This window comes from Anneissia japonica, unplaced genomic scaffold (assembly GCF_011630105.1).
Source record: "Anneissia japonica isolate Jap-2015-1 unplaced genomic scaffold, ASM1163010v1 scaffold288009_len375886_cov190, whole genome shotgun sequence".
Taxonomy (NCBI): Eukaryota; Metazoa; Echinodermata; class Crinoidea; order Comatulida; family Comatulidae; genus Anneissia; species Anneissia japonica.
In genome coordinates, this window is record NW_022748146.1 from 59,296 (window position 1) to 85,704 (window position 26,409).

At 33.4% G+C, this 26,409-nt stretch overlaps 2 protein-coding genes across 5 annotated transcripts in view; one reads left to right on the forward strand and one right to left on the reverse strand.

Moving 5' to 3' along the window:
* Window positions 1-5,360, reverse strand: part of LOC117120678 (CDP-diacylglycerol--inositol 3-phosphatidyltransferase-like) — a 10,583-nt gene extending 5,223 nt beyond the window's left edge. For 3 of the 4 annotated variants that reach the window (XR_004447402.1, XM_033265707.1, XM_033265706.1), the window contains exons 1-5: window positions 4,924-5,066; window positions 3,061-3,195; window positions 2,403-2,556; window positions 1,487-1,568; window positions 405-486 (exon numbers count right to left, since the gene is read on the reverse strand). Coding sequence is in view for 3 of the 4 variants with exons in the window: in XM_033265707.1 (XP_033121598.1) it covers window positions 405-486; window positions 1,487-1,568; window positions 2,403-2,556; window positions 3,061-3,195; window positions 4,924-4,963 (493 nt within the window). In the remaining variant the exon portion in view is untranslated. Of the gene's footprint in view, window positions 1-404; window positions 487-1,486; window positions 1,569-2,402; window positions 2,557-3,060; window positions 3,196-4,923; window positions 5,067-5,227 lie in introns of those variants that run through there. The other variant, XM_033265708.1, reaches the window with a different exon arrangement.
* Window positions 5,237-24,061, forward strand: LOC117120677. Its single transcript, XM_033265705.1, has 4 exons — window positions 5,237-5,480; window positions 15,171-16,776; window positions 17,174-18,979; window positions 19,501-24,061. The coding sequence occupies exons 1-4, from the start codon at window positions 5,337-5,339 to the stop codon at window positions 19,560-19,562; spliced, it is 3,618 nt and encodes a 1,205-aa protein (XP_033121596.1). The 5' UTR covers window positions 5,237-5,336; the 3' UTR covers window positions 19,563-24,061.
* The last annotated feature ends 2,348 nt before the right edge of the window (window positions 24,062-26,409 follow it).

Consider the following 26,409-nt stretch of genomic DNA (forward strand, 5'->3'; position numbering starts at 1 on the left):
CCCCTCATCAGCCACCCTCCATTTCGAGACTCCTTGATACATCGCTGTCATCATTACAGATACAGATATTCTTCATTGTCATAACAATGTCATGAGATCTGATTACCTTGATACATATTAGGTTATACATTCATAATCCTCAAATGATCATAAACATCAACATAATCATCATCACTACCTAGCCTCCAGCAAGCTGAAGAGCTTTCCAGGAGGATACAACAACAAAACCCTTGAGCATTTCAATAGATTGTTAAACTCTTTTGTGAATATAGGTATAATTTTCAGAACTGTGGAAATGTGAGTTCTCACATTCAACCCTCTAGCTATGATGCACAAGAATTTCTAAAAACATATCACACAAATTGTTGAATAAACACGCACTGCATAAAATGAAAACATCTTACATTTTGGTCCTTCCGTGAAATAGACAAGGTAGAGCATGCAAAAGTATAACTCATTACCACAGCACATGATGAATAATACTGGCTGAAAGACAAAAGCCAAAAAGATTATAGAGTACCGGTAAATATATTCAGGAGCACAAACATTTCCCCGGACCCCAGACTTAGACACTTTGAAATTAATGGTCACATGTTTGTTTACACTTTACCGACAAGCCCGTATAAGCAAACACACGTCTATACGAAAAACAGTTATACAAGTTTTTCGATCATTGTGTACCTGACCATTGACCCTAACCCTTCAAAATTTAGTCACTTCCAGATCTTTGGTAAAGGAACGTTGTGGCCAAGTTTGACAATTTCTGATAAAAAGTGATTGTGACCTTGACCTTTAACTCTTACCCTTCAACATTCAATTAATTTCAGATCTTTGGTCATGAAACATTGTGACCAAGTTTGACAAGTTTGTGATGGGCTATTGACAAATAAATTATAAAAATAGTTTTTCATTGATTGTGACCTTGAACTTTGACTCTGACCTTTCAAAATTTAATCAGTTCTAGATCTTAGGAAAAGGAACATTGTGGCCAAGTTTGATGAATTTCTGATAAAAACTATGTGCTGTTGGCTGTTCACAACAAACATGCTGACAGACAAATAAATAACTAAATAAAAAAAAAACAGGGGAAAAATATATAACCACCTGCCAACTTCGTTGGCGGAGGTAATAAACTAAAAATAAAAATAATCTAATAAAAATTATTTAATAGTACCAAAAATACCAAGAACCACACAATTAGAGATTGTATATTAGGTATTCCCATGTGCGCAAATCAGTCACCGAGATTGATCTCTAATGTATAATGTACCATGGAAGCAAAAATGATGATGAAAATGACATTAATGTTGAAGCTTGTGGTACACCACATAGGTAGTTCTGAAAAGAACTGTTGTAGTTGAGAAAGTCTCGATGTTTCGATTGAGTTGCTTCAATCGTCTTCTGGAGAATTACAGAAAATGACATTAACAGTTATAATAGAAAAAAGCATTTTCACAATATACAGTACTACCAATAATCAGCCTACCTTTGATGTGTAGTAAATGCGAAGGATGGGGTTACCAGAGAGGTCAATCAACTTATGACTTGATCTTCCAGACAAATTTGACCTACAAAAAAAAAAAAATATGAATCACATAGAGGAGCATCATTCAAATGCAGGCATCTCTTCATCGAATCACATAGGGTATTATAATTCACTTTCGGATAATGCAGCTTAATTTTTTGACCTCATCGATCCAGTTATTTATTTATTACAGAAAGTTTAGTACATTACACACTAATTTAAGTCTCTTGGTTTTTATCAACCTGTCAATTTACTAAATCACCTTATTACCCACTATATTCCTCTTCACCATCTTCTTTGTTCATCTAAAAATCTCTTGATAGTTACGTCTCAATTAAGGCAGAACAAAAACTTATGGTCAATGTGCCTTTTCTTTTCAGCCTGTTTTACATGGAATTCCTTGCTGCTTTCAGTTCACGATTCGTCTGATTTGCTTTATTTAAAGAAAAATCTTAAAACTAATTTATTACAGGAATGTTAACTTGCCTTATACAGTATTTCCTCACTTAGCGCCTTTGATAAATTTTGAATTGGCGCTATATAAATATTTGTTATTATTATTAAGTTTAGGGTATAAATGAAACTTGAAGCTTATGAAATCTATATTATTATTATTATTATTATATATAAACTTTATTACAGAAAATATGAAAATGTTTTTCTGATACAGAGCTCTTTCTCATGAACTAAATAAGTCTACAATAAAAGTCCATTACTTACTGATGAAGATGAAGCCAGTGACTAGGAATATCCATAGCACTGCTTAGCTAGAAGTTTTTTCTGATACTGTATTACTATTAGTTACATTTAAATCACAAAAAATACAGAGCTCTTTCTCATAAACTAAATACTACAAAAAAAAAAATCTATTGCTTACTGATGAAGATGAAGCCAGTGACTAGCAATATCCAAAGCACTGCTTAGCTGGAACAAGAAGTAGTATTCAGAATAGATCACAGAAAGACCAATGCAGAAACACATGAGGGCTAACCGGTCCGTCAATTGGTCTAACATTGCTCCAAATTTTGTACCTAAAATTTCACATATAAATAATATCAATAATAAATATAGACAAAACTTTTTCTAACAGCGCCCTCTTTTGTCAGCGCCGGTACTGGGGTGCCATTTCCCAAGTTGGAAGATCTAATGTTGCGTTGTGTTTATCAACGCAGTACAGTAGTTGTTTATAGTGCACCACACCGCATTGTCATTTTAGGAGTAGGAACTCTCCAGTAATGGCATCGACAAAAGAGGGCGCCATTCTTCTTAGATTCGTTTATAATAAAATTTAATCATACTGTATCAGTAACAATATCATAAATAACGTACAAAAAAATATAGTCATGAAAAAATTAGTACAAATTGGCACTAAGATACATATCTTATAAATATGTTTTACGGCTAATTACAAACACACCAGACAGAATAAAATGAAAATACAAAGAACATTTATGACATAAAGTGTCACCTATAATTATTATAGAGTACTTGTTCTTCAGTATGGTGCATTAATTATTAGTGACATTGCGACTAACTTTGATTGTAATGTCGAGCTGCATGTCCATCAAAAGCATCAAGTAATCCACTCAACAGATAACAAAATGACGTTATCACATAATTAGTTGTCATGAAATAAAAGGCAGCCAATGCCAGAACAATTCTCATGTAACCTATAAAAAAAAAATAATTTCAAATAAAAATCAACTTTTTTGTATATTTTTATTAATTATTATTCCCTATTCATCAAACAACAAATTGTTGCCAATTACCAGTTGAAATATGCCTACAGTAGAACCCTCACCCCGCACCCACTCCTACCTTTTGGTAAATCCTTTCATTCAGGGAGCACCCATATTCAGGTAGCACCCCTAATCAGGGACATACCCACTCAGGGAACACCCTCATTCAGGGAACACCCTATGATACCTATGGCCTATAAGCCTTTTTCACGAATCGGTAGACATCTTGAAGTGATGACAAACATTGCGAATCAGCGGTGCGTAACCAACAGAAATAAGATAAGCTTTTGGGCTGATTTTCTGACATCATGTTATTTAAAAAATCATAACTCCATAACGGGGCGTCATATTGAAAAAAAAATGGAAAAATGTTTTTGACCTCTGAAATCAAGATGGAAAAAGAGAAGCCTATCTTAGTAGTGTATTAAAATAGGCCTATGCATTACAGTGCAGTAGCATAGGACTTTCGTGTTGTTACTGTTCCAAGTAGTGATAATATACAGATTTCTCTTAATATAAAGTACAAGTTATGTTTTATAAAGAGGTATAGTATAGTAAATCATGTTTTTAACACAGGAAACTCTCATATGGTAACTAAAACAATGCTAGTTCAGAGAATTACTAGTACTACAGCACTGTAATGCATATACCTATTTTAATACACTAATGAGATAGGCTTTTCTTTTTCAATCTTGATTTCAGAGATCAAAAAAATGTTTCAATTTTTTTTTCAATCATATAGTGGTGTAGACTAGTCTTTTAAGAACATTTTGCTGGAAAAAGTTTTTGGATACGACGCCCTGTTATAGAGTTATGATTTTTTAAATAACATGATGTCAAAAAATCAGCCCAAAAGCTTATCTTATTTCTGTTGGTTACGCACCGCTGATTCGCAATGTTTGTCATCACTTCATGTCGTCTACCGATTCGTGAAAAAGGCCTATTCACCCTTACTCATTCAGGCCCAAAAACACAGGGACACTTTTTTGGGTCCCGAAGTTGTCCCCTATTAAGGCTTAAAGCCCCATTCCCGGCAAAATTTCACTAAAAATGACTTTTTTTAGAAAATATGCATTTGCATTACTCAAATTATTATAAATCATGGAAAAATATTGGCATTAAAATTCATCCGCATTTATTTTTTGTGTGGAACACAAAAAAAAAATCAAAATTCAGTCTTATTTTACATTTTTTTCATTCTTAGGAATGTTTAAATTCAGTTAAACTAGCAATTCCGTATTATATTTATAAATCTTTATAACATTATACAAAAATTAGATTTTTCTTAAAAATTGAAATTTTGCCGGGAATGGGGCTTTAATACTATACAAAGGGTTCTATTGTATGCTATTATAATGATGACAAACATGCACATATGATGAACAAAAGCTCTGCGAAGTCTCAACTAAGCTACCTACTAGGACCCTGTCTTAAAAACAAATCGTCGTCAATTACCAGTTGAAAAAAATACAGCAGAAACCTTATCCTCCTCTCTCTAGGCCTAGCCTGCCCAGGCCTACCTAGCTAGGCCTAGGTCCTGTGTGTGTCTCTGCGTTAATTTATATATAATTTGTCTATAATATAGCATAATTTACAAGCAGCTACTTTAATTTTTAAAGTTTCAAATAATTGAATATCATACACAACAATGTAACTCACCAATAACATTTGGTACGAATAAAAATACATTTTCAGACATTCTTAGCGACTAAAAATCAACGTTTACCAAAGGAAAAATTAATCATCAGCTCATACAGATTAAATCGCCCCCTACGTCACGTTGACTTTTTAATAATAGTTAGGCTCTATTGTCCGGTCGTGTTTTTTTGCAAACTCAAGTGAATATTGAATACAGTATTTAGATAATTAATAGTTGATTACAAATTCTAATCAATTCCACGCCCTGCCTTTAGGTTTTTATGGATACCTATCATAAAAAAAACAAGAATATCAGTTTTTTTACCAAAAAAATGAGATCGATGTAGGCAGCTGTTTCAAAGCGGCTACACTTGCATTCCGAGCATGCGTATTGTGCATAACAACATCTTTAAAAATGGCCGATCTAAAATGAAATGGAAGGTTGTCGTATTTCTAATAATTGGTGGAAATTTAGCCATCTGTCTCTCCAATTAGCTGCTGCAATCAAAAAGGAAGATGCTGAGAAATTTCTTGAAATATATGATGAAGTCATGCCAAAGAATTTGACCACAATACAGGTTTGTATTTTGTTGAGCTAGGGTTACGATAGGAGAAGGGCGGTGGTGGTGATGAGAGAGAGAGAGGAACGGCGCATTGTGTTGATGGGGTCGTGCAATGTACGTTGGAAGACTGGTCTTGAAATGAAGAAGAAATTATTAAATGTGACCTTTCAGCGCCATAATTTTTTTGTTGGTCTGTTACCAAGTGTATTTTTGTTGGGACACAAAGAAATCAGATAATCATGGTACATAAAAAAGAGGCTCAATTACAAACAACAACGGTGAACCTAGCAAACCACATGATCCAGGGTTGTTTCTGAATCTCAATGAGAGTCAGGGTCATTTGTTAATGTAGCTAGGCTAGCACAGGCTACTAGTTAGAATTTTCATTAAACCTAGATTTATCTAGGTATACTGATACTAAAATATGTCTTTGATTTAAATATTGTTAATAATATTTATTGTTACTTGGCTCACATAGACCTAGGCTAGGCATAGCCTAGGGCTAGGCCAAGTTATTTATTTCCCACTACATACAATCAATAATTATTGTTTTTTCTAGCCTAGGGTAGGTAGGTCCTACGATGACTTTATAATTTTTTTAAACTGCACGTTCTCGCATGACATCGCTTAATTCATGGCCTATATTGGGAACAGGTCAAACGGCAATAAGTCAAAACGGCAATGACCAAAACGGCAAAAAACCAAGACAGCAACACTTTTAGACCAGAACAGCAATGGACCAAAACAGTAATAAGTCAAAACGGCAATAAGTCAAAACGGCAATAAACCAAAACAGCAACACTTCCAGAATGATACAACTCAAATAAAATCAACAGACCGTTCTGATTCAATATTTATTTTAGTATATCATCAGTTCAGTTTATTTCTTATTATCAAAACATTGTACAAAACAGATAAAGTTCACACAAGGCAGGACAAAAAAATGGAAGTTTTCTTTGAAGTAAAACTTAATTCCAATGTGGCACTACATAAAACCAATTATAAACATGAAAGTGTACAACGGTAAACACAGTTAAAATGAGGCTAAATTGTCATAACTAAAAGACGCGAAAGAACAACATCATTAATAATAATAATAATAATGAAAATCATAATAGTCACAACACAACAACAGTACAACATATAAATTCAATAGTAAGAAAGATTGAGGGAACACAATATAAAACCAGTGAACATAAACTAAAACCTTAAAATACAGATAATATGAGGCTAAACAATTTATGTCATGAAAGTAAAAAAACGGGAAAGAAAAAAGAATAATAATAATAATAAATACCACTTTAAATTAACGAAATAATTCGTCATGGATGTGTAAAATAAAACAAAAACAAAAAAACAATTCAGAAAATTATCAACTACTGCCCGCAGCCGGTGGCACTACAGTCTTGGTATTGATTTTTGCTCCTTTGCCGTTTAGGTTTATGCCTATTTGCCGTCTTGGTAGTTGACATTGCCGTTTTGGTCTGTTGCCGTTTTGGTACTTATCATTGCCGTTTTGGTTTATTGCCATTTTGGTCATTGCCGTTTTGATTTTTTGCCGTTTTGTCCAGAAACCCCTATATTGGCTCAGACTCTTGCTAGTTTAGTAGGGTATTAAACACTGATCACTGACTTACTACACACACTCCCAAAAACAACATTAAAAATTAATCTTTGAAATTTTCTTTGAGTGATGAACATTCATTAAATTATGGCCAATTAAAAAGATAAAGGTAGTTTCCTGCCTAATATTTTGAAAAAACGAGAATGAGGGCACTTGTTTTCCTTTTTTTTTTACTCTGAGATGGCAGATCCAAGATGGCTGATGAGAAACAGCAACTACTTTGTCATTTTTACCAAGTAGAGACATTGAAAGCAAATAAAAGAAGCAATAGACATGATTCATACCGTAGCCTATATTGAGTTTTAATTCCTATTGTAAGTCAATCGTGACGTCATCACTGCAACTCCCGGTGTTATTTGCCTATCCCCCACAGTGCAATAATTTTTCAATAGTGGACGCTTGGCTTGATTTTTTTAAGGTTCTATTTCCCTTTTAACTCTGTTGGCTAAACTGGTGTTAGCCAGTGTGTGTGTGTGCTGTACCATTTATCCTTTATTAGCCATTTGTCCTGTGTGCAATATGACCCAAGTGCACGTAAAAGAACACAGCTCACTCTTCAAAGAGTAGGGGATTGTCTCCCGGTGTACTGGTACTGGTATAGGCATTTACTATATAATGCACCTCTTCCTTATAAAGCGCACTTCTACTGCCCAATCACATGAGAAGGATCATACTGGAAATAAGTCTTCATACTTTTGTGGGTTATGAAACTGTCAAACAATCCTATTTTTTTTTTTTTTTTAATATTACTATTCGTCTTTTGAACCATGTAACCCAAACACTTCAAAATTCTTACAAGGCTGTTTATAAAATATATTCACAGACAACAAAGTGACAGTGTATTCCAACCTTCAATTTTGTGAAACTTACTATTACCACTGGCAGTACTGTACACCATTTATGTAATTTTCGATTAAGTGTAATGATTGTGAGGTGAAAATTGTTGTATTGATTTATTTTTTAAAGTTGCAACAAGATTTTCTACCCTATAATTAATACTGATATTAATCTATACTGTTAAAACAGTAAACCTTTTCCAAATTGTGATGTTTGTAGGTACTACTATAGGTTGACCGATATTATATTATTCGTAAACAAAAACATTGAAATTACTTATTTCTATTACGTTAGAGTGGGTGTTGATCATTTTGTATCAATATACAGTATTTATATTTCAGTTAGATAATTATAATGGCAGGGATGTCGCCACGCTGGTCGGCGGTGGACGGGCCCGTCCAGCACTCAACATTTCCGAACAGGATTTACAGGCTCCCGACCACCACTATTATTTCAACAGTTTACAAATTGTAACAAAATAATTAGTTTACCTAAACACAATAGACAAGCTAAATTGATAGATGAAGACAAGAAGAATACAATAAATGTTTCCGTGGTTACGTTAATTGTAAAAATTAAAACTGCACTGCCCTGCTATTCATTGCTAACTGAACAGCCTAGGCCCAGTTGAGTCATAGCGAACGTCGTGGGCCGGCATGACATGGTTGCTGTACACATTCAAAGGTTAAAGTTGAAATCGTGACCATTCAAGTGTTTTATTATGAGAGCATGATCCGGGGCAAGAAGATTATTAAAAATTTACGAAACCTGATTTATGTTTTATTTCTTTACTTTGTTTTCATTTTGTATTTAAGTTTTTCACTTTTAGTTATAATTGATATATAATGTGTAAATGGACAAAAAATAAATACATGAGTGCACATGAATCAGTGGCATACACATTCATCGTGGTAATTGTCAAACATATGAAATTATGGCAAACAAAGCGGCTGGTACAGTCGGATCGACGCTTTGTCGCCGGGATTTGTTCATTAATATTTTTTAATCTAAATCAAAGCATGTCAACTATTGAATTTAATTAGGCCTACAGTAAGTCTCATCTTCATCTGTTTTGTTGCATTCCTCAAATTCTGGCCTAGGCCTACCTGGGCCTAGCCTAAAAAAATCGCGTCAGCTAGCCTTGGGCCTAGGCCTGCTTGACTTAGGCCTTTTGGTTTTCAAGAGCTTTCACGAATACAGCGACCCCCTTCCCCGGGAAAACGCGGGATGATCGCCGACCGGCACTCTAAAAAGCTGGTGACATCCCTGTAATGGTATTTAAATTTCTTACTTGTTTTGTTTTGTTTGAACGACTAACACTAATAATTTTGACATTGTTTAGATATTGCTTAAGCAGACTTATATTTTTTTGAGAAATCAGAGGAGAGGTATAAATATTTTTTCTGGATCATTTTCTAATGTGGTTTGTAGAATAATGGCCTTTAATTTCAATTTGTCCCTGGTATTTCGTACCTATTTTTGCGCATGTCTCAATAGCAAAATCAGCCTGTTTCAACAGCCTTTTGAAAACAACATCTCAAAAAGAGTCTATGTCATGAAAACCTGGATAAAACAACTAATTGCCTATTCTTTCTCACACATGAGAAAACCCCTTGAAAACAAAATGGAACAGTCAGCGCTGGCACTAAGCACTGCAACAACATCTCAAAAAAATGTACTCCGATTATACAGTGAATTTGTGAAAGTAGAAATAATGTCTGAATTTATTATATTTGACTATAGTTTAACAAAATAAATAGACAGAAAGCACACCCACTATATGTAGCAGAGGCCAGAAGCCTTTGTGTGTTTACAAAAGTTGATCGTATTTCGCGATCGTACACCATGACCCAGGGACTGAGACAGGGCAACCTGTACAGTATGATAAATATCCAGGGCTAGGTAGGCCTAAGCCTTGCCATGAGAGCAAATTTTTGTCAAAAAATATGACTTTGATTTTACTGTTTTCTGTAACAAAATAATACTGGACAGAAGCTAAAATTGTATTCACTGTAAAGTATTAAAATTATTTTCACCATTAATAGCAAAAATGAGTGTTATTCTCTTCGTAAAGGATGCGAATCCAAATGAACAAAAAGTGAGATTCTCTAGTCCTACTGAAAAGACAAGCATGCACAGTTCAAAATGGAATATATTTCGACTGACAACGATTAATATTTCTTGCTTGAAACAAAATTTTATGTCAATTTATTGGTATAAATGTTTTCTTAGCTGATGTAACAATACATTTTTAAGTGTTTTTGTAGTTAGAAACATTGTTTGTAATGACGTCATCGCAACAAATCAAGTTCGTAGAAATCGAGATGTTTGTAGTTGGGATATTTTACTGTAATAATAATCAACAGATACTCTGTTAATAAACATGGTATAACGATCGGAAGTTTTGTTAATGAAAAAAAAATGACTTTTTAAGATGTCATACCCATCCTTCATAGGTAATAGGTCGTAGGTTAGTAAAATCTTAGATTGTATTTAGCATTGATTACGTGGTATTTTGTTGACATCCTTGACAGAGTATACATATTGACTGTCTACATTGGCATTTGATTTATATAGTCACAGTTACAGTAACCATACTAGAGCCTGTCAGCTGCAGGTTCACATGCTGTCTATATAAAGTATTCACAGGTCACGCCAACTAACATAAACAATAATTGCATGGTCTGTAGTTTTAAAAAAAATCAAATTGGAAATTAATTATATTCTAATTACTTACTTTGATTGACATTTATTCTATAAATGTTTATACTGTTTTTAATATTTTTCAATTGAAAATTAGAAATTAAAATTAATAGATATACTGTATACTGTGTATTTTACATTACAAATACTATACAGTTCTATCTATATTGCACTGTCCTTTGACTGGTATATGGTCAGTTTAATGAACTAGTATAAGCAAATCACCAAAAAATAAAATTTCAATCTCTTTATCACCCTTGATTTTATTTGAAAATTTCTTTAAAAGACAATCATAAAATTGACATAATACGGATCTTTCATAGGACATTACAATATTTGTTTGTTAGACTAAATTTAAAATTATAATTTATTGGAGTATTGTATTGAATTATAGTTTACTGTAATGGTATTTATTTAATTATTAATAAAGAACAGGGGTTTATGAATTTGAGTAGCAGGAGAAATATGGAAGTAACAGGAGAGTAAATTCAAATAGGCCAGGGGTATAGGGGGCCTACACGACCCCATTGGTGTTAAGTCGGGACTAGCCCCCTTGCGCTCCAGGGTTTTAGAGCTTTTCAGCCCGTTTGATGGCATTTCTCTACATCATTTTTTTTTTTAACCGTTTTTAGAATCAACTATTGTAAAAAAGTTGATATTTTTACATTCTTCATAGGCTTAGCCTAGATACTGTAAAACCAGACACTTTCGCGAATTGATAATTTCGGCCCTTTTTGTGACATGAAAATTTCGCGAATTGCAAAAGGCCTAAATTTATTCATGAGAGGAATATCGTACAATAGCTGAATATATTGTATCGTAAGTTCTAGGCCTAGGTTAGATAGGCCTACAGCCACTGTGTAGGCTACAGTAGCTAAGCTTAGGCTAGGCGCCATAAGCCTGCAGCCTACCTTAGCTGTAGGACCAGGACAGATTAAGAGAGAGACGTTTACACACATACAGTGCTCACTCATATGATATTCCTAAATTTTGTATGGTATTCAAGCATCCTACAAAATGAACAATGTTATCAATGTTTTATTAACAAATTATTTTCCTGTAGGCCTAATATTGATTCAAACACATTGATTAATGATGAATGAACATCGTGGTATCATACCTACCAAGTCTCCCGCATTTGGCGAGAGACTCCCGCTTTTCGCCCTAACCTCCAGCTCTCCCGCCACTAGCCTAAAATCTCCAGCTTTTCTAATAATCTCAAGATTTTTTATAAAAACCCACAATTTAATACAAAAATATCCAAAACGTGACAATTCTGTAGTTTTATAAGGCATATAAAATCTACGAAAGTTCTATCGCTTCGCGAAAATACATGCCGTTCCGATAGTAAACAATGTATTCGTGTAAAATTAACACTGGTGGCGCTGTACACATTACGTCATTTCTATTTTAAAGAAAGCTAAGGGTGCAACTTGGGCATACAACCAGTTACATTCATCAAAAGAGAGCAAATGATGCTTCAGAATCTCTTTTACACAGATCTGCTTTTCTGTTTAACTTGTTTTACCAAAAGAATTGTTTGTCAAATGTAAAACGTGTATTTGAGTATTTTGAAAATTTTGTTGAAAAAATAAATAAAGTTAAGAGTTTTAACACTGAAATAAAGCTATAGAATTTTATTTTTCAAAAAATGTTAGTATATATTACCCCATTTTTAAGATTTAATTTGAGCACTAGAGATCTGCTCAGAGTGCACCAAAGAGCATCTAGGCCTAAAAATTTCCGGGGCCCTGGGCGGGCCCTCGACCCACGCCTAAATTGTTTCGTTCCTGTGCAAATCTCCATCCACAGCCAAACTCAAACTTGGCATGTATGTGGTATGTCATGGTACGAAAATTAGTTTCCATTTGAACTTCCTAGTATACACTGCACAGTGGTTGGCAATCACATGCAGTGATGATCAGAACCTCCCTGATCAGTATACTTATTGAGTAGGTTAGATAGGCCTAGAATTTAAGAATTTTTTGAGCTCAACATCGGAATTTAAGGTCAGAATATTGATTCAATAATTGAAATACATTCTTTTATTAAAGTTTATACACATTTAATAAAATCCACCACTGCAGTGGTTAAGCTGTCATAGCCAAATCCTAATAAAGCTGAATTTTGCTAATTTCCATTCAAAATTAGCCAAAAAGCTAATGGAATTATTTCTATTATTGATTATATTCTTTTGTTTTTGGTTAATCAAATTTCTTTTGACTAATTATTTTCATACCAAATTAGCCAAATTGATAAATATTGTTTTTGGCCCGCTTAAACCCCCTGGTACATTCTAAAAATGTGCTTTAAATACTTTGAAATGAGAGCACACTAAGCAGTGACATCGAAAACAAATTAGATCCCAATTAGATTAAAGGCCTGCTACTTCTGTTTACTAATTTGGTGAGTCTCTAATGATATTCAGGTTAAGTTAATGATATAATAATAGACAATTATAATACTCTGGCTGTATAGATGTTGAATTATGAATCTCTTCCATTTTCTCCTATTAATTTTATCTATAATAATTTTTTCAGTTACTGTAACAGATAGAGATAAACTTTATTTCAATCTTTTCATCAGAAATAACATGGTCAAAAAGATGTTTTTCGTTCTCAAAGATATGATGCAAGTATTTTAAGGAGCAAGTCATTCTTATTTATGCTAATTCATAGAATTTAATATTTATTTTTATAGTTGTCATTTGAGCTAGTTATAGCTAAACTTCATTCACTATAAAACTAGTATTATATGAAGTACTCTATCTAATTGTTTTGAAACATGTATCCTTTCCATTTTGATTTACTGTACTACAGTATTTGTTACATACAATATTATTATTTTATTTAATTTTGGTTTTGTCCCGTGTCCGTCATTTATGTTCAATGCCGATATCCAAGCTGAAATGATTTTACATTTAGGTTTCTTTTCCAATTGCAGACTCTACTCCTGTATAAAAAATACATTTGTTGCTGAATACTCTTTCATATTACTTCCATCTTGCTCTGACCTGTATCAACTGGGGGCGTGTAACACTGTAAGCTTGTGTGGGGCCCAGGTTTGTGATTCTTGTTTTTTTGACATAGCATGGCATGGAATCAAACCAATCATTTTTATTATAGACTTTTATTATTTTATTATAGATTATTATATTATTTATTATTTTATTATAGATTGTTAGCATTGAAACACATCCTTGCCGAATTAAGAACAATGTCTTTATGTCTTATGTATTCTATGAATATTCATGGAATTACTTAAATCCAATGAATGTATAGATTTACTATATCTGAATTTTTGGGAGATTTTCCAGATTTAAATATTCTTTTATTGCTGAATTTAAACCAAAGTTTCTAAATTTGGTATGCTATACTATGATATACTGTAATATTGCCTACAATTTTTAGGGTTGCACTATTTTTAGAGAGCCATACCATAATGACCTTTGCATAGGAATGCACACAAATGTAAATAGCACTTACAATTATTCTTACAAGTGATATAAATATCATAAAGGTAATGTCAGAAAATATGGAACTTCCATGCTGCACACTTAATTGTGGGCTGTTCATAATTCACATTGACACTATATTGAGTAGATATTGCTACTGTAGGATTTTTACACTGTAATAAATAAGACTACTTGAAAATCCTTTTTATTTTAGTATTCAAACTTTATTACCCACTGATTGTTTACATTCATGGTCCTTAATTGTAGAATTTTCTAAAGTCTGGCACACACAACGTGGGCAGACGATTTTCGGCGCGATTCCATGGAGAGCGTAATGAGGCGGGACAGCCACCTACAATCAGAAGACTGCGTCACGCCGTCATTCGCTCACGCAAAGCTGATACGCTTACACAAAGCGGAGGTGGATTTGTCGTTGACCATAGTGTGTGCTGGGCTCTAGGGATTTCTTTTGAATTATTTAAAATTCAATTGTAACAAACATGAATATATAATTAATTTTTATGGCATTGCCAGTTATGAATATGTTTGTTGATTGAATATTGGAAATCTCCTCAAGGACAAGTTGCTAAGTGACAAATTAATTTAACATGTTGTCTTGTATTTCTCTTATTCCAGTTTTGTTTAATAATTAATATTTGAACTGTATTTGTTGCATGTATCAGTCTCACCCTAACAATATTAATATTATTAATTTTCATTTCATAAACCTCAATTTTTAAAAATAGTCATTCCATAATAGTAATCTATCATTTAGACATTATTTTGCAAGTGATATTGTACAAATAAAATTTAGTAGAGAAGATTACTTTCTCTAATAATTATTTTACTTTAAACTATGCTTCATTTTACATGACTTGATTAATTAATATTTAGTCAAAGAAATAGTTAAATGTATTAATGATCTTATTTTATTGGTATCAAAATATATAATTTTACTTTATATGTTTGATTTCAATCACAGTGAAATTATACTATCAGAACAGTATTTTTTCTGTAAAGTTTTGGAGCAATATAAGCTGTTAATGTTTTTAATTTTAAATACTTTGTGTTTGTTTTTTATTTTCAGGTTGATCAAATCAAAGAAAGGGCTAGAGAATTAGCTAGACTTACAGATGAGAACTTTCATCAAATAGAATTGCAGTTACAAAAAATTGATTCTGTGGAATCTAATCAAACAGTGAATTCTCTTCCTACAAGTTCTTGTATTAACAGCAAACTGGCTACACCAGAGTCTACTAATCTATCTGGTCATGTGTGTATCTCTTCACTGGCATCTCATGATAAAGCAACTCTGGAGGATCACTGCCAACCAGTAAATTCCAAAGACTCATGTGTGCAATTAGGATGCAAGCAATCATCACTTGATATCAAGAATTCGCTGGATTTGAATGCCTGCGGCCGAACCAAACCGGCGGATAATCTTAAACCTGGTCCTCATTTTATCGCGTCAGAACCAAGTGAAATTTCGCTTACCGAAGGTTTGGATAGCATTGATGATGATGGTCACACGTACAGTAGGATTTCCTTTGTGAATCTTAAGGATGAGCAATGGTCGCATAATCAAAAAGCAATTAATTATACTTCTGATGAATCAAGTGATAGCCTGAATTTTGGAGAGAGGTCATTGACCTTATCAGATGACTGTTGTGGTTCTAGATCTGAACTTCCTAGCAATCATGAACTGAGTTCTGGAGGGTTGACCACCTCGGCCAGGTTATTTATAAGGAATATACATTCTCAGCAAAGTCAATATCGTAAGTCCTCTTTCGCATTGGTTACTGATGTCAAAAAGAGTCCTCCAAATACAGATGTCTGTTCTCATTTTGACCAAGAAAATGATCAGGTGAAACATTTTTCAGATAATATAAGAAAGAAGAAAAAGAAAAAGAAAAAAGGAAAGGTCACCAAAATGGATGACAACACAAAGACTAGTAAAACCATGGCCACTGATGTCTCATCAGGGATTATGTTTGATGTCTTTGCACAGAATAATGTAAAGAAAGTGAAGGGCAAGTGTGGTTTAGAAAGAAATCTTACATCTTCTGAGCAATCGCTGATAAATGAGCGTGGATTAAAAAGCGTGCATAAAAATGGAATTGAAATTGGAATTGACGTGAATAATCTTAAGCCGGATTCATCTATTGGGAACTGTACCACAGACCCAGATGAGTTGCAAGAAATTGTTATTATGGATAATAAGCCCTCAAAGAATTATTCCGAAACTAGTAGTTTATGTACAGATGATGTTGGGAATCGGCATTTTGGTACATTTCAACCACCATTTGAGTACCCCCCAAACACTGACAAGCTAACCAAGACCGCAATGTCGCTTATTGATGATAAGCATGGTGGTAGCAAAGAAATTGAAATGCAAATAATGAACACGTCACTGGAAACCCCGATCCAGGAAGACCCAAGACGTAAAGTACAAACAAATTATTACTCTAGTGGGAATACTATGCAATCAAGCAGAGATCTCAAATCCATCCTTAAATCAACAAGTAGTGTTTGTGATGATAATGCAAAAGTTCCTGCCACCTCAGTCAAGGAGCGCTCTGATGATGTGGATATGAAGGTGCTAAGCAACAACCATCACATCTTGTCTGATGAACTACTTGGAGACTCAGAAGGAAGCAAAAGGAAGAAGAAACCAAAAAAGAAAAAGAAAAAAGGTAAGCTACAGTACAAATTTTCAGTATTAATGTTACATTATACATGTGCTGAATGCAACACAGACTTTCTAAAATATTCCTACTGATCGTCTCCACACAAAGAAATACAAACCTTCACAGATCCTTTTAAATGTTTTGATTAAATTTTTGGGCTTCTTCAATATCTAAGACATCTTTAAACCTAAAAGTGATGCTTGTGTAAATTAGTTTGGATTTGGAAAATAAATAATATGAATAAATGTACTAATTTTTAGTTTTAATTCATAGTTTCAAATACACAAAAAGTATTACAATAAAGTATTATTACTATTGGTTGTTTGCTGTAATCAAAGATATACAGTTTTTATATTAAGCAAATAGTGGTAAGAAGAATTTAGTTAAATCTCTCTTTTTTCAGATGAAGATGCTAACCCAGCAGAAGAAGATGCAACTTTAAGTGAACCAGAGCGCAAACTTAAATCTGCATTGGCTCAAAGGAAAGACTTATCTATTGAAACTCATTTGAAAGATTACATTAATGACCATGATAATGAGCCTAACCTGACCGCTGAAGGCATCCGCAATATTGATAAATCTTCAAGCAAAAATTGTCGAACGAAAAAAAAACGCGAGATAACTCCGACTGTTCCTCCTAGTATAATTACGAACCGCACTTCTCATGGGTATTCGCAGGGACGTAACCAAAATATCAAAAAGAGATTACAAGAAAAACATAATGCAAAATACCATGATAGTGCAATAGAGAAAAATTCTGACCAGAAGTCACAACCTAATGTACCAATTCTTGGAATAGGAAATACTGACAATAACAAAAGAAAAAAGCCCCCTCTAGATAGTGGGAAAAAGACATCTTCCTCAGTTGAATTTGATTGGATAACAGACCCGGAGGCTATAGATATGTTTGGATTAACAAAGAACAATGTCAAAGACAAAAAGATTCAGAAAAAGAGGAAGAAGACTGTTGGTGATAATAAAGTTGAAACGTATGAAGATGCAACACACAGTGATAGTGATGTTAAGGAATTGAAATCGAAAGTTATAAATGCACAAACAGATACGCTAAGGAAATCTGCAAGCTTTGATATTGAAGAGAATGCATCCTCATCAGAGGATGACACTGATGAAAATGACTTTCAAGTTGTTGAGTCAAAGAAAAAGAAAGCAGCAAAGAAACGTGTCATCTTTGAGGATAAGTCTGCATCTTTTCCGCGCAATATGGTACCATCATATCCAAAGGAAAAGATGTCTACTTATTTAGCATCAAGCAGTTTGAGAAAGTGTAAAAGTGAACCAAATAATATGACTCTTGTACAGGACGATGCTGAAACTGGTTCCACAAATTTTAGTGGACCAGGCAACAGCAGTGGAAGTCAATCTTCCGCCTCCTCTATCAGTACTGATCCTCCAAGTTCCCAATCATATTTAGAATTGGCAGCAGTACCGCAGCCAACCCCCAACACTGATCCCATCCCCCAATTTGAATTCTCATACGCAAGCAAAGTGAAAGGTGCTAGTCCAAAGAGTGAACAAACTTTAAACACTAAATTGTCAACAGAGGTCAGTCCAAACACAATTGGTTCTCTTAAAGATAGTGACAATAGAATTGTTGACATTGATAGTGTTGCAGAATTGGCTGGTGAAATGGCACCTGTACAATCTACTCAAAAGCCTTCTAACAGTCCAACAAGTTTATCATTTGTGGAGGAGTCCAACAACAGTGTTAGTAATAGTTGTTACATTTCTGCCCCTGTTGCAGAGAAAAATGAACAAGAAAAATGTGACTCAATTGAAAGAGGAGATAAAAACAAGGATTTATGCAGCAACGTTCTGATAAATGGAATAAACAAAGAGTTGATTAATAGTGTAGGAGAAAAGTCTTCCAAATTGCCTGGCATTAATACAGACACTTCAGTTATTGGTATCACCTTTGGATCCATTGTGTTCCATAATGACAATTCATTTTCTTTGGAAGAATATGAAGAGAACCCTGCACCTGGAAGCCCAGTGGACCAGCTAATGGCAAGTGCCCAGAACTGTACCTACCCCACTGAGCCATCAACTGTCATTACCTGTACTGCTCTTGAGAATTCGTTAGTGCGGGAGAACTCTGAAGTGTCCAAGGAAAAGTTAACAGGGGATGCGATCATGGTAAATAGCATTGGTTCTTTCAACCACTTTACCATCGCAAAATTCCTTCAGAAAGGTGAGTTGAGTTTTATTCAAATAACAATGTTGATGCACTTGCCAAGGCTCTGTGATTCGCATTGAGATTAAACAGCTTGTCCGAAAGATGGTACTTGCATTGGATAGAATTGACTGGGGACAAAAAGGTCTACACTCATTTGCACAAACTCTAAACAGATTTTAATGTGTGAGTTGTATGTTTCGAATTGGACTTTCCTGATTGTAGTCCTAGGTAATGTTCACTCTGTAAACTTACGTTACCGTACAACTTGGATAAATTGGCCATAGACAAACTTGCATTGTTGACCTAATACCAAGTGGAGTCCGGAGTAAACAACCAAGCAACAACCTCACTAGAAAACAATTTGTTAACTAATGTTGGATGTGCAGCTAATTCCCGGCCTGATTTTTTACTGATTGGATGAGACTTGTATATTAATATATTTTCCAAAATTATTTCTTACTGAAAACAATTGTACACCTGAAATTATGAATTTGATTTGTTTTCCCCCTAATTTGGTTTTTTTTTTTTTTTTACAGAATGGGAAAAGGTTTTAGAACATGAAACTGCTAATCCTGGATGTGTCGTGTATTTGGAGTAATCACTGATCAAGTCCACATCAAGTGCCTATTATTGAAACTGATTGCAGCTACTTCCTCTCTTTGTCTAATCCCATCATTCCCCTGCCTCCTATGGAGGAAATGCACTGAGCAGTAAAGAGTCCTATAACTACAGGTGTAACTTGGGAGTTACTTTAGAAAGCTAGCTGTATGTCGCTTTGTTTACATAAATTCTATTTACAAAACTAGTATGGTCAGTTGGACCACCTATGTAGAGAGTAGTAAATTAAAGTTGTATGATTGAGGGTTTTTTTTCTATTTGATACAAAAACAATTGGTTGTTAAGAACCAGAGTAAGAAGTTTCTACAATATTGTTAAAAGTTTTAGATAATTTCTTTCACGATGTAGTCCTTATAGCATTAGACTGATCAGAATTACAAGCATACTTATCTGTTGACTCTGTCCCACCGGATATGCTTATTAAAATCATTTAAAAAGTTATCCTTGTTTTATAACCAAAATATATTTAATTATTAGTGCAAAATCAAGGTGCTTGCCTTTAACAAATTTAACCCATTTTTAGATTGCCGCTTCTCTTTTTCATGTGATGTAGTAAAGCTTTATTCACCTATTCAGATGCATTCACACACACTGACCACATACATAGCCTGCATATATACACCCTTAAAACCATTTCACACTGTCACTATTTTACAAATACTGTGGTAGCACATCTAGTAACAAGCTGTAACCAGGTTTGTGTAGTGTGAAACAAACTTATGTAGAACTTTCAGAGATATTGCAGCATGATTCAATACTGTAAACAAATAGTCCCTTCCATTATGCAAAGTTGCTATTCTTCCGAGATTTCTGCATGGTTTTTTGTATTATGCGTGTTAAATGGTATCTTGGTAGATCAAACATGTTCTAATTCTCAGCATTTTCTGTCTGTGCGAAAGTGTGTTAGTATTTCTGCCCCATATATACACAAGTACAGAACAAGAATGTACATGCTAACAATTACAATTAAGCTGATTGAATGTTTGTATTTTGATGGTTGATAGAATGTTAAATGCTTGTTCATTTGTTAATAAATGAATGAAAAACTTCTTAAAACATGTCAACATTAACTCTCCTAGCTGACAATCAATTTAGGATAATGCATTTCTACGATTTTCCATCCTGACTGATAATGATTTGAGTGCCTCCATTCTTAGGTTCAACGAAAAAATAAAACTTTTGGATCATTTTGATGCAAGACTTAAATTTGTCTTGGTGTCAAAAATTCAAATTGTAAAAATGTATATTTTGTAAATGTGACATGCCCCAGAAAATGTGAACAATGGTTCATTGTGAACAAAAATTTGTTTACAATACTCTGTCTTAGGTGTACAGTACTCTAATTCACATAAAACTATTCTGAAATAATAGTATTCCAAAAAATGTGTCCCATAATACTATCAATAGCATATGAAGTAATTTTAGAAATACTATAGTGTTGGCAAGAAACCATAGCATTTGTGTAATTTAGCCTTCAAAATTGCTTCACCCTCATCTAATTCCCTATTCAGACTACACTCCGTTGCAATATGGTTGGTTATAATCCAAAATTTATTACTCACAATCGCAGCCAACAAGCGCATTCAGACCAAATCTGACACAAAAAACTTTGGATGGGAGGTCAGACAGTATTAGACCTGGTGGCTAGACCTATGTTGACTGACCTCAGCCAATAAAGTGCCTCTGGAATTTGTTGCAATCATATTCCGTGGTAATAGGCCTGGCAGCAATAAAGATTGTGAATTGTGATTAGTGCGAAGCAAGTCTGAATAGGGTATAAAAGCACTATCTTGCCATAGTCTTGGCAGCATTGTAGTGTGGTGTGGATTCCTTAAAGCTACGCTTTTAGGATCAAATCGAATGCACTGAAGTTAGTACTCTAGTTAGTAGGTCTGGAATTTAAACCTCCTTCGTTGGTGCTAAACAAAACTTTAATAAGTGGATGTATAATTTTATCAGTTACTGAATTGCAGCTGCAAAGCTGTTTAGAATATTATAATTATGCTAATTATTTTTATCATCAAATAGATTCCAGGCAAACTCATTGCTGTTGTAGTACTGTATCACACATAAAAAAAAATTGAGCCCAGTTTCAGGTTTCCTTTCACAATAATTATGACATGAATTTGTACCAGAGTGGAGCATTTTGTGTTAAATGCGAGGGTTTGTACATACTTCTAGAACAGTACAGCAGTGGATCCAGAAGATTTTTTTTTCAATGAACTCACATTACAGTGACGTAGTTGCTAGTGCCTACCTAATGCTAATTAGTAGCTAACTGTACAATAGTTACCACACAGGTTGGCAAAGTGCAGTCTGTGGGCTGCATGCAGCCCGACAGGGATTTTTTTCACGGCCTATGAAAGTGAATTTTAAAACCCTATGTGTGTGGCCCGCCAAACATCTTTAGCTAGAAAACACATTGTTTCTCATGGCCCGACACCGATCTTCTGTAAAAAGTGATATTAAAACTGAGGATAAAGGGGTATAAAAGCAGTGTATAAATGTTTTTGGAAGAACACTGGAAACATCAAAGTTTGGGTGCAGCCCTCAGTGTTAAATCAACAATTTTTATGCCCACACCTGAGTTAACAGATCTACTACAATTTTTTTCCCTTTAACTCCAACTGAAGTCCTGGAGAAAATGAATTAATGTAGTTATTTTGCATGTAGAAGAACTTATGATTTCAATTCCTTACTGAACGGATTGTTTTATATAATTTGTAATTATATATGAACATAATTATTTTCTGTTTTAGATTTTGACATGGTAGATATTAAGAAATTTGAACTCTGAAAGCTATTGAAATCAAATGCTACAGAGGAGAGAGAAAAAAAAATGTACATACTTCTTCTCAAAATGTTTTGTATATGTAGGCTGGGTTTCTTTTTGTTTGTTGTGCAATTTATCACTAATTAAAAAGTGTAATTACTATGAGATGAAGCCAAAATAGCCTCATCGATTTAATAAGAATTCCAAGTTGTCAAAATGCAGCTCCTGTTTCTGTAGAAAAACCCGAATTGTGGCGTTTCTATGGTGTCTAATTTGGTTCTGGATGTTTTTACTAAAATTAATTTCAGATATTAATATCAGAAATCTTGTAGGTAATATCTCTACAAGAAAAATATTCCCCATATTATTTACAAATCATTTTTACTTTTACATAAAATAAAGATAAAAAAATAACCAAATTAAATATAAATAAATGATTGTTTGTTCTATATCAGTTCTATTTCAAATTATATGTTTGTTTTGTTTAATGTAGGTGTCTAAAATTTATGTTTCGTGTTATCAATTAATATATTTCTTAAACCGAAAGCAATTAAACCATTGCAATGTTTAGATGTACTAGCTACATTCAAATAGTAAAATATTTCTTTACCATCAAAGAAATTGATTGATTAGCCCATGCGTTGCATCAAAATATCTGTAATTTATTTTAGTCATATCTAACAATTTGGTAAGTTTTATTTCCAATCCTTTCTTCCTCAACATGGTATTTTAATTTGTCAGTTAAGTTGTTGAAACATTTGTTTAAGAAATTTGCCAGTGTTCAGCTGCCTGTGGTAGCAATGTTATGGCTTAGTTGTTTTTTTTAATTTTTTTATTTGTGCACAGTGAAACTTTTTTGGATAGAAGAGTTATATAGTACTGTAGTCTAAGATGGGTCTTACAAATTAGAGAAGGGTAAATGGTACTTTAATTAATTATTAATCTGACTTCGTTTTGGAAGTTGATTAAATTATGCAGTTAAAGTATAGATGTAACTTGTAAGCCCTCGCACATTTCATTGGTTAACCATTTCCAATCTGTAAGTGTCTGTCCGAGTTTCAGCATTAGAGACACCTGATTTATATATTTCCATCCTTAATGGTGTTTGTTAAAATTGGTTCTATAGGGTAAAAGTGTAACTAGCTTCTATAGTGTACAATTTAGTGTACATTAACCCCTGGCTGCACGGGTCTGATAAATTTGTTATTAAACCATGACAACGGTACTCCATTAAAATTATGTCATTGCAATCTTCATTTGAAATTCTCCTGTTTTACCATTGTTCTTATTTTATTCTTAAGGCGTACATTTTTTTAAAGGATAATTATAATGGCGCCAACCAAAACAGGGCACATCTCCCCCTCCTACAACCCCCACCCTACATTAGCAAATAATTATATTTTTCAATTCTTTCTAAATAACTTTTTTTACTTTATAATTTGTATAATATAAGGTAAGGTAATTAAATTAAGGTTATCAAATTAATACTTTGGTTCAGTTTCTGAAACGAGTACTATCAGTACACTACTGTACATGTATCAATATGTGAATAATATGCATTATTATTATTGTTAATTATCATCATCATTTTGATATCTTCACTGGTGCCACAGTGAATATAGGTTTATTTTTAGAAATTCTTGTGAAATAATTGCATGTGGGTCATACTAATGCTAATTTAAATGACATGGTCATATTTTTGTTTGTAGGGAAAAACAGGAATCCTTAGAAGGTACTTAAAATATAAAGCTATATTAGTGGAAAGGAATTGTATATGTATGAATACTATCTTATTAATGATACATTAGTGCAACATTTGTTAGATACAATTTTAAATGATCAACAAATGTATTACTATAAAACTAAAAGCACTTGAATAGCAAACACATACTGTCTTATCTATGCAGACCCAGATACATTAAATACACCATTATTTTCTAATCTTCAAAAACACATAATTAAAAAGTGTGATCACTAAATTCCACCAGCAACAAACAGTGGCTTTTTTTCTGACAGCAGGTAAGTTTATATTTTTTTTAATTCATATTTTTTGTTAAGGTTGAATATAAAATTTAATTACTACTTGTATATGTTTGACCAGAATTTTTGTTAGTACCTTATAAGGTAACATTCATTTTTTCTTTGTTCATTAAGTTTATGTGCACATTTTAATTCGATAAAGTTAAACCATTAGTTTATTATTGGACAATTTATCGTTGTCTTGCTCTGTGGTTTGTTGATTTTTAAATATTAATCAGCTACAGGGGCGGATCCAGAGATGTCCAAAAGGGGGTGGGGCCAATCAAGATAATACACATCTAGATGTGTATAAGAGACAGGTCCAGGGATGTCCCACAAAATGTTTGTGTTCTAGACGCCCAAAAATAACCTGAGGCGTTTTGGGCGTTCAATTTTTTTTTTCTTTTTTACCTTCCAAAGGGGGAGGGGGAAGATCCGCCCCTGAGCTATGCTATAGGGATTCTATCGTATATTTTGAAAAATAACTAATATATTTAAAACTTGAATTTAAAGGAATTCTATCTAAACAAACACAAATGGACACCATTTTCAAGAAGCAATATACCTAATGCAAATTGTTAGAAAGATGGGTAAAAGAAAACGATTATTTTTTCTTTGTCAAAAACTCCATTTAGAAATGCAGTGTCAAAATCTTCTAGTTTAAATATTATTATTACTGAACTAGTTTTTCTGAAGATTATTATTACTAGCTTTTATTGTACTGTAGCTTCAAGAGTACAGTGTATTTCCACAGTTGTCCAAGTTTTTACTTTTTTTTTGTTTGTTTTTATAGTTTATCTGATTTGTCAAGGAAACAATTTAGATGAGTGTTAATCTTTGTAAGATCCATGATGCAATATTTGTGAGTGTTTGTCTTTGGTTTAAGTTCATCATCAAGGAATACTGTTTAAACATATTTGTGTTGAAATGTATTTAATTATTATTCATAGCAACTGCCATAATCATAAATCTGATTGGCTAATCCAGTGTTTTTAAGAAATAAACTGAATGGCTAATCCTCTCTTTGTTAATTTTAGTTTACCAATACATATTTTTGTTTTACAAATTTTTACATTTTCTGTTTTAAGCAATGAACATCTTGAAACAGTGTGTTAGAAACTTGGACTCTTGTTGGTAAAATGCAGTGATGTCTAAATAAATACAATTATTCTATAATACAGAATTTGTATCTTTATGTTTATAATTTACAATTTAAATGTCTTTAGTAATGTTACTATAACATATGTGACTGGAACTGGCCTGGTTTTTGATTGTAATACTTAAGCTGTGCTTTGTCATTCAACAGTGCCTACATTTCTTGTAGAATTACAAGATCAGAGATGAATATTTTGAGACAGACAACAAAATAAATAAAAGTTTTATTTACAACTATAGAGCTGGAAATAAATCTCTTAAAATGGACATTTTCTAGCCAATATTAGTTTGAAATCATTAGGCTTGCCATCCAAAAACCAGCATACAGTCACGAATTGTGAAACTGAGTAAATAGCATAAGGGTGTGGCAGTATTGTATACTTATACTTCTCTGTATATGTATACAATACTTATACAATTCTCTGTATAAGTATTGTATACTTATACAGAGAAGCTGTAATACATTTAGGTAGGTTCCAGTAAATGACATCGTTTTAAAGCTTCTAATGTGGAGAATAATAATTCTGGTGTACATTTTGTTCGCTGATGCTGGATTTGGGATGGCAAGCCCCATGTGGCAATCAATACAAACTGCCAGTGTATAGTGTAATCTGCAGTTCAGAGAGCTGGAAATGTTTTTAACAAGCATAAATGGATGTGCTAATACCTGACAAAATGCTTCAATAAATGCTTTGTGGTGTAGCCACACAAAATAGGGTTAATAAATGTTTATTCACAATGTCATGTTCTCTTGTGTTTGAGCCACATGTGCAAAGTGGTTATTCCAGAGTGAATGTCAATAAGTCAGGATAGGCCTACATGGCACTAAAGGGTACATAATAACTGACAGTTTGTTCATCTAGATATGAAATTAGCCTGG